This window comes from Cherax quadricarinatus, chromosome 24 (assembly GCF_038502225.1).
Source record: "Cherax quadricarinatus isolate ZL_2023a chromosome 24, ASM3850222v1, whole genome shotgun sequence".
NCBI lineage: Eukaryota > Metazoa > Arthropoda > Malacostraca > Decapoda > Parastacidae > Cherax > Cherax quadricarinatus.
Window position 1 is genome coordinate 42,974,014 of NC_091315.1, and position 15,127 is coordinate 42,989,140.

The following is a 15,127-nucleotide window of genomic DNA, read 5'->3' on the forward strand; positions in this document are numbered from 1 at the left end:
GGTAAGGGAGAACCAACATATTTTTAGTTGAATAAGGCTGGTTGTCCCTTTTTGGATTGTAAAAAGTATTTCTAGCAACTTTAAAAGATTTATCAATTACATTTCTTGGGTATTTTAAATCATTACCTATTTCATAAATTTTGGATATTTCCTCATCTATGAACTCAGGACTACAAATTCATAAAGCTCTCAAAAACATACATATATATATATATATATATATATACACATATATATATATATATATATATATATATATATATATATATATATATATATATATATATATATATATATATATATACACATATACACACACATGTATATATATATATATTTTATTTTATTTATTTATTTTATTATTATTATTATTATTATTATTATTATATTGAAAGAATTTGAGGTAAGACAGAATGTAGGATTGCTGATGAGCAAGGAGGTTTTAGAGTGGGTAGGGGTATGATGTGTAGATCAAGTGTTTACATTTGCACATGCATGTGTAGTGTGACCTAATTGTAAGTAGAAGTGGCAAGATATACCTGGTATCCTGCATGTTTATGAGACATAAAAAAAGGCGCCAACATTCCTTTTTTTTTTTTTTTTTTTTAACAAACCGGCCGTATCCCACCAAGGAAGGGTGGCCCAAAAAGAAAAACGAAAGTTTTTCTTTTTAAATTTAGTAATTTGTACAGAAGAAGGGGTTACTAGCCCCTTGCTCCTGGCATTTTAGTCGCCTCTTACAACACTCATGGCTTACGGAGGAAGAATTCTGTTCCACTTCCCAATGGAGATAAGAGGAAATAAACAAGAACAAGAACTAGAAAGAAAATAGAAGAAAACCCATAGGGGTGTGTGTATATATATGCTTTTACATGTATGTGTAGTGTGACCTAAGTGTAAGAAGAAGTAGCAAGATGTACCTGAAATCTTGCATGTCTACCAACCTACTACCTAGGGGACCCATCTATTTTACATATATTATTAGCATACAAAACTGACAAGTAGGTGAATATGATACACAAATAACCCGCACATAAAAGAGAGAAGCTTATGACAACGTTGTCAATGGTCCAAGTCGGACCGAAACGTCGTCGTAAGCTTCTTTCTTTTATGTGCGGGTTATTTGTGTATCGTTCCTGTCACGGTATTGTGCCTTTTTTTGTTATTTAGGTGAATATGATTGTGTGTGTGTGTGTGTGTGTGTGTGTGTGTGTGTGTGTGTGTGTGTGTGCAACACTTGTTTTTCTTGATTACAAAGAGGTTTTACCTATCATTGGCTTTTATCAGTCCATTTCCAAGAATAATACTTCTCCTTGCATGAAATTTTGTAATTATTGTTTATATTCAAAACTAAATACTCTCAACATTTCGCATGGTTATGGAATGAAAACAGCATGTTTGATTACCAAAATGAAAGACATAGTTACTGGAGCTATGTGACTGCAGTCTCTATAGGAACATTAGAATTGGTGATTAGGGTGAGAGTGGTTTAATACCTCACGAAGAAACTGGTAATGTACGAAGACTAAGAATGTCAAGGGTATGGTTATTGACTGTGAATGTGAAGGGAGATATGAAGACATATTTTACCAAAATATATTCTTAATGTGCAAAAGCAGATGATTGTGCTTTTTTTTTTTTCAGACCGGCGTGATCGTCTCCCTCCCATTGAGTACTATATGAAAGTACCCAAAAATATCAGAGAGGATGTATTTTTTAAGGTATGAACTTACCAGCATACTTAATAAAATTTTAACAGGCATTGTAACATTTGGTAAGCTTTGGAGTTATTTATTGAGGGTCCATCCCATAGTTTTATGGCTTTGAAGCCATGAGCTCAGCTCACTCAGATAAGCTGTGAGCAGTAAATTTGTCTCTAGATATGAGAGAATGCATCTATGTGGTAAGTGTGCACCATGTAAAACAAATCCTGCAGCACACAGTGCATAATGAGAAAGAAACTGCGACCATGTTTTTGGATTAAAACAGCGACTTTGCGGTGTATTTTTGTGTGATTTTTATGGTTGTAGTCACATTTTCTTGGTCTCATTTGATAGAATGGAAGATATATTACAGAAATAGGAATGATTTTAATTGGGCTTAGTACTGAAAATAGCTTGAAATTGAGCTCAAATAGCAGAAATGTTCAATTTTTGCTGATGTTCAATAGGAAACAAATCACATCACACATCCAATACATGTCAACTGGTGGGTCTGATGTGCATTCACAAATGCACTGATATTATTTATACAATTATCACAATATTGCATAACAGTAAATCTTTTATTTTTTGGTGTGAATAAAAATTCTTTGTGAATACAAATTATAAATGGAATTCATCTGTAAAGCCTGGAAATGTAACTAATAAACAGAAGAAATGTTATTTTAGTGCCAGAAATGCCTTCATTGTTTATTCTGGACCTTATTTTGAAATTGGAATATTTTGAACTTTGTGGGAAATTGGGCAAATTACCAATTACTGATCACTTTATTGGGTAGATGAAATAGTTAATTGGGCTATTTCTTGTGCTCAGTAGATAAAATGGAACACATACTAGTGAAATAGCAAAGAATTTGATCTAATGGAACAATGTAATTGGCCAAAAATAGGACTCAGAGTGGGCAAAATTGCTGATGCGTAAATATCGCTGACAGCAAAATTCACAAGAGCATAATCTTGGCAATTTTTTATCAAATTACCTTCAGAAAAAGATTCTCTACCATTTCACAAGATTTTTTTTTTTTTTTTTTTTTTTTTTTTTTTTTTGTAAATTCTTGGACCCTATGGGGAATTTTCAGATTGGGCTCTGGACCCTCTAAGGGTAATGCTACTTATTGTGGAAGGTAATGTGAAAGGATGGGCTTCACTGTCACCATTTTTAATCCTTTGTACTTGACTATATGTATTTTGAAAGCAGGACGTAAGTAAATGATGATATATGTATATTTGTCTGTATGTGATGGAACTATATTTGTAAACATAATGGTCAAATATGTTTTGTATTGTTTCATGTGCTCTATATATATAAACTTACAAATTTATGGTTAATTTTCAGACTGTGAAACGTGGACACCTGCTATTTGTTAGAGTTGCAAGTTACATCCATGAATTACTCCATTGTGTTAAGGTTCAAGCAACATTGGGGAATACAGTTAGAGACCTCTTTGATACTGATATCAAGGTAGGGCCTCTTCTTGCCTCAGGCATTTCTTTTTCAGTTTTAGGATCATTGTTCACTTAGATACTGTGGATCATTATATGAAAAAAATTCACATTGTGAAAATTTAACAAAGCGCCTGCCAGAAATGGGATAATGGTTGACTAAATCTTAAAAAAAATCACTTTTAATTCTTTATTAATACCATGGGAAAATATGCAGGTCACGCTTGGTTTTGTTCAGGCCTCAGGCTACAAAGTCTGTTGCTTTACAATGATTGTAGAGGAGCAAGATGAAACAAAAATGAGCAGTACTTGCGTATCAGTGGTAAAATATACCAACAAGTACGTATGTTAATAAGATCTTTCTTCTTTCAAGGCACAGGCTGCATCCCACCAAAGCAGGGTGGACCCAAAAGAAAAACAAAAATTTCTCTTTTTAACTTTAGTAGTGTATACAGGATAAGGGTTTACTAGCCTCTGGCTCCCAGCATGTTAGTCGCCTCTTACGACATGTATGGTTTACAAAGGAAGAATTCTGTTCTACTTCCCCATGGAGATAAGAGAAAATAAACAAGAACTAGTAAGAAAATAGAAGAAAACCCACAGGGGTGTGTGTGTGTATGTATATATACATGTACATGTATATACTTGTACATATATACTTAAATGTGTAGTGTGACCTAAGCGTATGAGACAGAAAAAGAGACAATAGTAATCCTACCATCGTGTAAAACAATTACAGGCTTTCATTTTACACACTTGGCAGGACAGTAGTACCTCCCTGGGTGGTTGCTGCTTATCAACCTACTACCTTGCTACCTGTCCATTTAATTTTGTTTACCACTACTTAATTTAGTCCCTTTTATATTGTGTGGTGCAATTAGTGTATATTCCAACTTCATTATTGTGCAATTCCCAAAACTATCATTTACTAGCTAGTACTGTACCAACTACCTCATATTTTTTTTTTTTACTTTTTATAGTGCAATTAATTGCTCAACTTATTATATATTACAAGTCAGATCTTACTCCTAAATCAATATTATATCATAGTGACTATCTGTCCATTTAACTTTGTTTACCATTACAGTGGACCCCGCATAACGCTATTAATCCGTTCCTGAGAGCTCAATGTTATGCGAAATTATCGTTATGCGAATTAATTTTTCCCATAAGAAATAATGGAAATCAAATTAATCCGTGCAAGACACCCAAAAGTATGAAAAAAAAAAATTACCACATGAAATATTAATTTTAATACACACAAACTTAAGAAAACATGCACAGTTACATGACACTTACCTTTATTGAAGATGTGGTGATGACTGATGGGATGGGAGGAGGGGAGACTGGATGGCTTAAGTGTTTAGAAGGGAAATCCCCTTCCATTAGGACTTGAGGTGTCAAGTCCTTTTCTGGGGTTGCTTCCCTTCTTCTTTTAATGCCACTAGGACCAGCTTCAGAGTCACTGGACTTCTGTCGCACAACATATCTGTCCATAGTGACCTGTACCTCTCGTTCCTTTATGACTTTCCTAAAGTGTTTCACAACAGTGTCAGTGTAATAGTCACCAGCACGGCTTGCAATAGCTGTCTGAAGGTGATTTTCATCCATGAAGGTTTGCACTTCAAGCCACTTTGCACAGATTTCCTTAATCTTTGAAGTAGGCAACTTCTTCAATTTCTCTCTCCGAACTGGCAGGCTCACCATGCCTTATCACACTGTGTATGCCACTACGCCTCTTAAATCTCTCAAACCAACCTTTGCTGGCCTTAAATTCACTTGCATCACCACTAGTTGCAGGCATTTTTCTAATTAAATCCTCGTGCAACTTCCTAGCCTTTTCACTTACGATCGCTTGAGAGATGCTATCGCCTACTATCTGTTTTTCGTTTATCCACACCAGTAACAGTCTCTCAACATCTTCTATCACTTGCGATCTCTGTTTCGAAAGCACAGTTAAACCTTTGGCAAGAACAGCTTCCTTGATTGCCGTTCTCTTGGACACAATAGAAGCGGTGGTTGATTGGAGTTTACTATACAACCTGGCCAGCTCGGAGACACGCGCTCCACTTTCATACTTAGCAATGATCTCTTTCTTCATCTCCATAGTAATTCTCACCCTTATTCCTGTAGGGTTGGCACTAGAAGCTTTCTTGGGGCCCATGGTCACTTATTTTTCAGGTGAAATCACTATAAAAAGGCTGTAATAATATGAAATGTTCCGATTGTATGCTTGAATGTTACCGCAGAGGCTGGCTTGTAAACAATGCCACTGGCAGAACAAGTGAGGCTGGCTCAGGCTGCATGGACCTGTCTCGGACGAATCGCGTTGGGCGAATTTTTTAACACTATGCGAGGCAAAATTTTAGCGATAAAATGTATCGCTATGCGGATTTAACACTATGCGATGCCAATGTTATGCGGGGGTCCACTGCATTTAGTTTAGTCCCTTATATATTTTTCCTTTATTTTAGCTTTAAATAACTACCTTAGTTCATATATTCACAATTGTTAAAATAATCAAGGTGCTATTCTCAGGTGCTAAAGTGTAATACGTTCATTATTTTACTATTATATTCCCTAGCTCCTCTATTTGATCACCACTTTATTTGTTCACCACAACTTATTTTAGTCCCTTTTATATTGTCTCCTTTATTTTAGCTTTAAAGAACTATCTTAGTTCATATATTTACATTTGTTAAAATAATTCAGGTGCTATTTTTTAGCTTTAGAATATTTACTTTGTCTTATACTTAAGTCTAATTATAGATTCACTATAAATCTTATGATTACAAGCATTGATCCTGATACCAACCTCTTATTGAATGACTTAAATGAATCAAACAGCAACTGTAATTACTACACAGAACAATCAAAGGCACTTCTCAGAGCCAACAACAACATAACTGTCTTTAACTACAGTGTCAGATCTTAAAGCAAACATTACGATGACCTCACAGCATTACTAAATTCCCTGCATGCCAGTATGTCCATCATTACTCTCACCGAAACTTGGCTGAAGCCTGATACTACAGATGTCAACCTCTCACAGTGATAAACATCTGCAGAGTACCAGTCAGACATTAGCCATTTTAGTGAAAACCTAGGAAGAATGATAACTGATGCACACATGAATAAAGATCACTTACTACTCTCAGGTGACTTCAGTATAAGCCTCCTGCAAGACCAGGACCCACATGTTACTGAATTCACAAACACTATGAGTAACTGCTTGTTGCTACCAACAGTAACAAAACCTACAAGCTAAATTCAAAATCCAAATACTACCTACAAAAACCTCTCACAGTGATAAACACAGAGACCAGTCAGACATTAGCCATTTTAGTGAAAACCTAGGAAGAATGATAACTGATACTAGATCACTTACTACTCTCAGGTGACTTCAGTATAAGCCTCCTGCAAGACCAGGACCCACATGTTACTGAATTCACAAACACTATGAGTAACTGCTTGTTGCTACCAACAGTAACAAAACCTACAAGAATTACAGAGATTAGCATTTCCCTACTAGACCACATCTGGACCAACACCATATCCCCTTTAAAATCAAGCATAATCACAGATAATACCACAGACCACTACCCTACCTTTCTCATAACCAATCTAGGTAAATTACCCCAAGACACTACTAAAGTCACTTACAGACTTCATAATGAGGCAACCATTAATAACTCCACAACAGCAATGACAAACATCGACTGGCATACTGAGCTAGAAATCTATACAGATATTGAAGAATGTATTAATAATTTTCTAAAAAAGACCCAATACCTCTATAACAAGCACTGCCCTAAAAAAACTAAGCAGAGCACAACTAAGAGACTGAACAGTCCTTGGCTAACACCCATCATCCTCGAATCCATAAATACAAAGCACCTATACGAAAAACAGTACAGAGTGGGTCACGTAACCAGAGACCAAACAAAACGTTACTCGTCAATCCTAACCAGCCTGACGAGAAGGGATAAAAAATTGTATTATGAGAACAGACTATCCAACTTAAAAGGTGATATAAAAAAGACCTGGAAAACCCTATCAGAAATTCTAGGAACAAAACAGATATCAGGAAATAGCGCAATTGAAATAACAAAACCAGACGAACCCCAACTCCCACCAACTGAAACAGCAAACAGACTCGACGTTTTCTTCTCCACCATAGGAAAAAACCTTGCCGATAAAATCCCAAGCTCAAATACCCCACCCAATGACTACCTCACTGGTAACTACCCGAACACACTGTTCCTAGCTCCAACTAACCCAACAGAAGTCTCCCTTATTATCAACACACTAAAAAACAAGACACGAGATATAAATACCTTACCACATAAAAACTTCGCAAGTGCTGTCACCAATCATTGCAACACACTTTAACAAATCCATCGAATACTCTACCTTTCCTACAGTTCTCAAAATAGCGAGGATCACCCCGATACATAAAGGAGGAGACCAAACAGACTTGAATAACTATAAGCCAATATCCAACTTATACCCTCTCTCTAAAATCTTTGAAAAATTAATTCATAAGCGAATCTATTCCTACCTCATCTCCCACAACATACTCAGCCCCTGTCAGTTTTGGTTCAGGCCTAATAAAAATATGAATGATGCTATTATACACGTTAGAACAAATATGCACTGCACTCGAGAAAAAAGAAGTCCCATTGGGGATATTCATTGATTTACGTAAAGCCTTTGATACAGTTGACCATTATTTGCTCCACATAAAATTGTCACACTCTGGTACAAGAGGGCACTCCCTCAACTACCTAAAGTCATACCTCAGAAACAGAAGCCAATATGTGTACACAAATGGAGCAAACTCTTCCACACAGTCAATTACAGTTGGTGTCCCACAGGGAAGTGTCCCTGGCCCTCTTCTCTTTCTCATTTACATAAACGACCTACCAAATGCATCTCGACTACTCAAACCCACACTATTTGCAGATGACACTACATATGTCTTCTCTCACCCAAGCCCAGTCATGCTAGCCAATACTGTAAATACCGAATTACAGAAAATATCTACCTGGATGATGACTAACAAACTTACTCTCAACATTGACAAAACCTACTACATTCTCTTTGGAAACAGCGACGGATGTCCTTCTTAACATAATGATGAACGGCTCACCTATCACGAAGCTCACAGAGGGAAAATTCTTAGGAATCCACTTTGTTAATAGACTCAAATTTCAAACACATGTTCAACAAATTTCCAAGAAAATTTCTAAGACCATATGCATACTATCGAAGATACGGTACTCTGTTCCACAGTCAGCCATCCTGGCCCTCTATCACTCACTCATTTACCCCTATCTCACCTATCTAATTTGTGCATTGGGTTCAACAACAATAAACTATTTCAGACCATTAATTACCCAACAATAGGCTGCAGTAAGAATGATAACAAATTCCCACTACAGGCAGCGCACTCCACCAATATTCAAAACTCTAAACCTACTCACCATACTAAACATCCATACTTATTATTGTACCTACTACATACATAGAACACTTAACTCGGATATAAACCCTCCCCTCAAACGTCTCCTTACCAACCTCAACAGAACTCATGACCATAACACAAGGCACAGATCACTCTTTGATGTTCCTCATGTCCATCTCACACTATGCATAAACTCAATGCATATAAAAGGCCCTAAAATCTGGAATTCATTACCTGTGAATATAAAAGAAACACTGTTTATAAATTCAAGTCTCTTCTTAAAAACCTCTTACTCACCCACAACAACTAAATAAATATTGAATAACTGTATCTCATAAATGTATAACCTGTGACCCTATCAAACTTGTTTTTTTTAATTATATTGCCTAATAGAATACTCCATTCTCTTGAATGCACAGTAACTCGTCAAATGACCATATGACTTGTCTTTGAAATACTCATTTGTGCTTAATTGTTATTTGTTTACTGTAATTTTTACCACTGAATATATCATTGCTTAGTTAATCTTTAGAAGTTAATTTTAAGCCTGCCCATAATGCTGTGCATACAAGGGGCTTTTGGCATGTACACTTAACCACTGTATTTCTTTGTACATCTATGTATCATGTCCAATTTAATAATAAATAAATAAATACTAAGATATGGTATGCATTTATGGCATTGTGGAGGGAGGTGAGATGAGAAGTACAGATGGATAGATGATATCACTTGCAGTAATTTTACTCAGTCAAGTTGAAATATTGAAGTGGAAAATTTATTGCACCAGTAGGCTGAATTCTGTACTTAGTTTTACGTAATAGCAGAGTCGTATCCATTGAGAAAGAATTTGGCCAGGGTTTTAGAAATTAGGAATGAACCTAATTTCTGTGTGATGGTGTTAATTATAGCAGTCAGAGCAGATTCTAAATAGTCGGTTCTGTCTTTCTGTTTCCTTGATAACTAGTCACTGGGGAAGTTCATTGGATGGTTCTTTTTTTGTGGTTAATAGTGCGGGCATTGTTCATGTTGTCTCTCCAGCAGGCACCTCTGCCTTTGCTGATCCTTGTGTTCAGGTCCCTGCCAAGTAGACCCCAGCACTGGTGTCTTTAGTTGTATATACTGAATTACCGATAGAAACAGGGCATCACATAATGGTAAATTTGCATAAATCTAATCCAAACAAAGCTAGTGAAAGCTATATTTTACATTATTTGAGGGTCATTTGGTAAATAAATTGGGGCATTATGTTTTTTATTAAATATAATGCATGTCACACTGTACTTTGTACTGATATTATAGATTAAAAAAATAAAAATTATACTATGCAACATTTTCTTTTAAAAAATAAGATAAATCATTATTACTCTCTGTCACAGGCTCATCTCCGTCTTGAAGATTCCCAGCCAGAACCAGTAGATCAAGACAACTTAGGACGATGGATGCTACGGACACGGTTATGGGTTGAGGTGTTAGAAGTGGATGCTACTGATAAATATTTACTTGTTGGTACTAATGGAGTCACCATTCCACCACATATGAAAGATAAAGTTAAACTTGGGAAGGTTACTCTGAATGATCGGCCAGCCATCATCAGGTAATGAGGTGTGATGAATGGTTTTGAAAACCGACAAGTTGAAGAATTGAGACACTTATGCAACATATGGGAATCTTTATTGAAAAAACGTTTTGCCACACAGTGGCTTCATCAGTCTTGTACAAAGCAGGAAGGTATAAGGAGAGGAGGAGTTTGAAGTAATCAGTCCATCAGCCTGGAGTTGATGTGTTCACTCCATCAATCTTGTAGAAAGTACAGCACAGGGCCAAAGCAGTGGCTTATATACTGTAGTCAGGCAAGGCGAAGCAGGAGGAGGTGGGGGTCATAGTGGAACCATCCACTAGTCTAAGTAGGTCTTTGACCAAAGATTGGACAGGTTTTGAAGAATTTTTTGTATCAAGATCCCATGATGATGCAGTGTCTGACAGATGTGATGAATGATTTTGAAAACTGACAAGTGGAAGAATTGAGACACTTGTGCAACATATGGGAATCTTTATTGAAGAAACGTTTTGCCACACAGTGGCATCATCAGTCTTATACAAAGCAGGAAGGTATGACCCCGTCTCCTCCTGCTTTGCCTCACCTGACCACAGTATATAAGCCATTGCTTCGGCCCTGTGCTGTACTTTCTACAAGATTGATGGACTGAACACATCGACTCCAGGCTAAGGGCTGATTACCTCAAACTCCTCCTCTCCTTATACCTTCCTGCATTGTATGAGACTGATGAAGCCACTGTATGGCAAAACGTTTCTTCAATAAAGATTCCCATATGTTGCATAAGTGTCTCAATTCTTCAACAGGTAATGAGGTGGCTCTTTTAACTGCTTTTGTTAGTCTTGTAATGTATTTTTAAATTGGGAGTAATTTATAGCCCGTTAGCTATAAATAACACCAAAAAACCAAACATACTAAGTGATTTCTTCTCTACTGAAGATTGAAGGCTAGCTAGCTAAAACCTAACAACAAAGGGGCCCAACACTGATCACTGTGGAACACTGCTTGTGACGTATCCCAACTTTGATTTCGTCCCATTTATGCAAACACAGTTTCCTATTTGTCAACCATGCCTCTATCCTGGAAAAATTTACCCTCCTGTTCCGTGTGCCTCTACTTTCCTCATTTTCTGGTGTGGCTCTTTGTGCTTACTAATTTTCTTGTGTGTCTACCCATGCATATGCATTATCGGTATTCTCACAGAAATAAAGCAGTATCATTATCAAGTATACAACGAAGTATAAGAATAATATTGCCTTTTGCAATGATAATTGAGTACCCATGGATATATTTTTTGTTTTCCCAAGAAACCGGTTATATCTTATCGAGGTAGGGTGACCTAAAATGACAAACAAAAGTTTTTCTTTTTTAAATTTAGTAATTTATACAGGAAAAGGGGTTACTAGCCCCTAGCTCCCAGCACTTTAGTCATCTCTTATGACATGCATGGCTTATGGAGGAAGAAATCTGTTCCACTTTCCTGTGGAGATAAGAGGAAATAAAGAAGAACCAGAACTATTAAGGAAACAAAACCCAGATGGGAATGTATACAGTAGGGCCCCACTTACACAGCACGTTAGGTTCCAGGCTACTGCCGGAAAGTGGACATTGCTGGAAGCAGAACGCCATTTTATAAATGCATATAAATGCCAGATAACAATTCTTTTTTTTTTTTTTTTTTTTTTTTCAACAAGTCGGCCGTCTCCCACCGAGGCAGGGTGACCCAAAAAAGAAAGAAAATCCCCAAAAAGAAAATACTTTCATCATCATTCAACACTTTCACCACACTCACACATTATCACTGCTTTTGCAGAGGTGCTCAGAATACAACAGTTTAGAAGCATATACGTATAAAGATACACAACATATCCCTCCAAACTGCCAATGTCCCAAACCCCTCCTTTAAAGTGCAGGCATTGTACTTCCCATTTCCAGGACTCAAGTCCGACTATATGAAAATAACCGGTTTCCCTGAATCCCTTCACTAAATATTACCCTGCTCACACTCCAACAGATTGTCAGGTCCCGAGTATCATTCGTCTCCATTCACTCCTATCTAACACGCTCATGCACGCTTGCTGGAAGTCCAAGCCCCTTGCCCACAAAACCTCCTTTACCCCCTCTTTCTAACCCTTTCGAGGACGACCCCTACCCCTCCTTCCTTCCCCTATAGATTTATATGCTTTCCATGTCATTCTACTTTGATCCATTCTCTCTAAATGACCAAACCACCTCAACAACCCCTCTTCTGCACTCAGACTAATAAATTTATTAACTCCACACCTTCTCTTAACCCTTTCAGGGTCCAAGGCCCAAATCTGGAGTCACGCACCAGTGTCCAAGAATTTTCAAAAAAAAAATTTGTTATTTTTTCTTATGAAATCGTAGAGAATCTTTTTGTGAAGGAAATAAAACAAAAAGTACGAAATTTGGTGGAAAATTGACGAAATTATGCTTTCGCGAATTTTGATGTGTCAGCAATATTTACGAATCGGCGATTTTGCCGACTTTGACTCCCATTTTAGGCCAATTACATTATTCCAATCAACCAAATTCTTAGCTATTTCACTAGTATTACTTCTATTCTATCGATTGAGCACAAGAAATCGCCAAGTCAACTGTTTCAACTACAAAATAAAGTGATCGGAAATTGTTAATTTGGCCAATTTAACACAAAGTTCAAAATATTCCAATTTCAAAATAGGGTCCAGAATGAACAATGTAGGCATTCCTGGCACTAAACTAACATTTCCTCTGTTCATTAGTTATGTTTTGAGGCTTTACAAATAAATTCCATTTTGATTTTTTATTCACATAATGAATTTTTATTCACACCAAAAAATAGAAGATTTACTGTTATGCAATACTGTAATAATTGTATAAATATCATCACCATATTTGTGAATGTATATTAGACCCACCAGCTGACGTGTATTAGACGTGTGAGGTCGTTTGTTTACTCTTGAATATCGGCAAAAATTTAACATTTCTGCTACTTTGAGCTCAGTTTCAAGCCATTTCCAGTGCTAAAACCAATCAAAATCATCTATATTTCTGTAATATGTCTTCCATTCTATCAAATGAGACCAAGAAATCGCAAATACAACTATAAAAAACATACGAAAAAACACTGCAAAGTTGCCGTTTTAATCGAAAAATCATGATTTCATTTTTTTTCTCTCATTATACACAGTGTGCTTCAGGATCTGTTTTATGTGGTGCACACATACCACATAGATGTATTCTCTCATATCTAGGCCCAAATGTACCACTCACAGTTTATCAGAGTGAGCTGAGCTCATGGCGTAGATCTACGGTTTGGACCCTGAACGTAAAGCCGTAGATCTACGGGACGGACCCTGAAAGGGTTAATTTCCACACTCCGAATTTTCTGCATAATATTTACACCACACATTGCCCTTAGACAGGACATCTCCACTGCCTCCAACCGTCTCCTCGCTGCTGCATTTACCACCCAAGCTTCACATCCATATAAGAGTGTTGGTACTACTATACTTTCATACATTCCCTTCTTTGCCTCCATAGATAACATTTTTTGACTCCACATATACCTCAATGCACTACTCACCTTTTTTCCCTCATCAATTCTATCATTAACCTCATCCTTCATAAACCCATCCGCCGACACGTCAACTCCCAAGTATCTGAAAACATTCACTTCTTCCATACTCCTCCTCCCCAATTTGATATCCAATTTTTCTATATCTAAATCATTTGATACCCTCATCACCTTACTCTTTTCAATGTTCACTTTCAACTTTCTACCTTTACACACATTAATAAATAACAAAAAGGCACAATACCGTGACTGGAACAATACACAAATAACCTGCACATAAAAGAGAGAAGCTTACGACGACGTTTCGGTCCGACTTGGTGTGACTGTCAATGGTCCAAGTCGGACCGAAACGTCGTTGTAAGCTTCTCTCTTTTATGTGCGGGTTATTTGTGTATTTTACACACATTCTCAAACTCATCCACTAAACTTTGCAATTTTTCTTTAGAATCTCCCATAAGCACAGTATCATCAGCAAAAAGTAACTGTGTCAATTCCCATTTTGAATTTGATTCCCCATAATTTAATCCCACCCCTCTCCCGAACACCCTAGCATTTACTTCTTTTACAACCCCATCTATAAATATATTAAACAACCATGGTGACATTACACATCCCTGTCTAAGACCTACTTTTACCGGGAAGTATTCTCCCTCTCTTCTACACACCCTAACCTGAGCCTCACTATCCTCATAAAAGCTCTTTACAGCATTTAGTAACTTACCACCTATTCCATATACTTGCAACATCTGCCACATTGCTCCTCTATCCACTCTATTGTATGCCTTTTCTAAATCCATAAATGCAATAAAAACTTCCCTACCTTTATCTAAATACTGTTCACATATATGCTTCAATGTAAACACTTGATCTACACATCCCCTACCCACTCTGAAGCCTCCTTGCTCGTCTGCAATTCTACATTTTGTCTTACCTCTAATTCTTTCAATTATAACCCTACCGTATACTTTTCCTGGTGTACTCAGTAAACTTATTCCTCTATAATTTTTACAATCTCTTTTGTCCCCTTTCCCTTTATATAAAGGGACAATACATGCTCTCCGCCAATCCCTAGGTACCTTCCCCTCTTTCATACATTTATTAAACAAAAGTACCAACCACTCCAACACTATATCCCCCCCTGCTTTTAACATTTCTGTCATGATCCCATCAGTTCCAGCTGCTTTACCCCCTTTCATTCTACGTAATGCCTCACGTACCTCCACCACACTTACATTCTGCTCTTCTTCACTCCTAAAAGATGGTATACCTCCCTGGCCAGTGCATGAAATTACCGCCTCCCTTTCTTCCTTAACATTTAAAAGTTCCTCAAAATATTCTCGCCATCTACCTAATACCTCCCT

General features: G+C 37.0%; 1 protein-coding gene across 1 annotated transcript in view; it reads left to right on the forward strand.

Moving 5' to 3' along the window:
- Window positions 1–15,127, forward strand: part of LOC128690778 (tetratricopeptide repeat protein 14) — a 93,630-nt gene that overhangs the window by 47,069 nt on the left and 31,434 nt on the right. Inside the window, exons 4-6 of the mRNA XM_070088456.1 lie at window positions 1,645–1,721; window positions 3,058–3,183; window positions 10,008–10,225. Of these exons, the coding sequence (XP_069944557.1) occupies window positions 1,645–1,721; window positions 3,058–3,183; window positions 10,008–10,225 (421 nt within the window). The remainder of the gene's footprint in view (window positions 1–1,644; window positions 1,722–3,057; window positions 3,184–10,007; window positions 10,226–15,127) is intronic.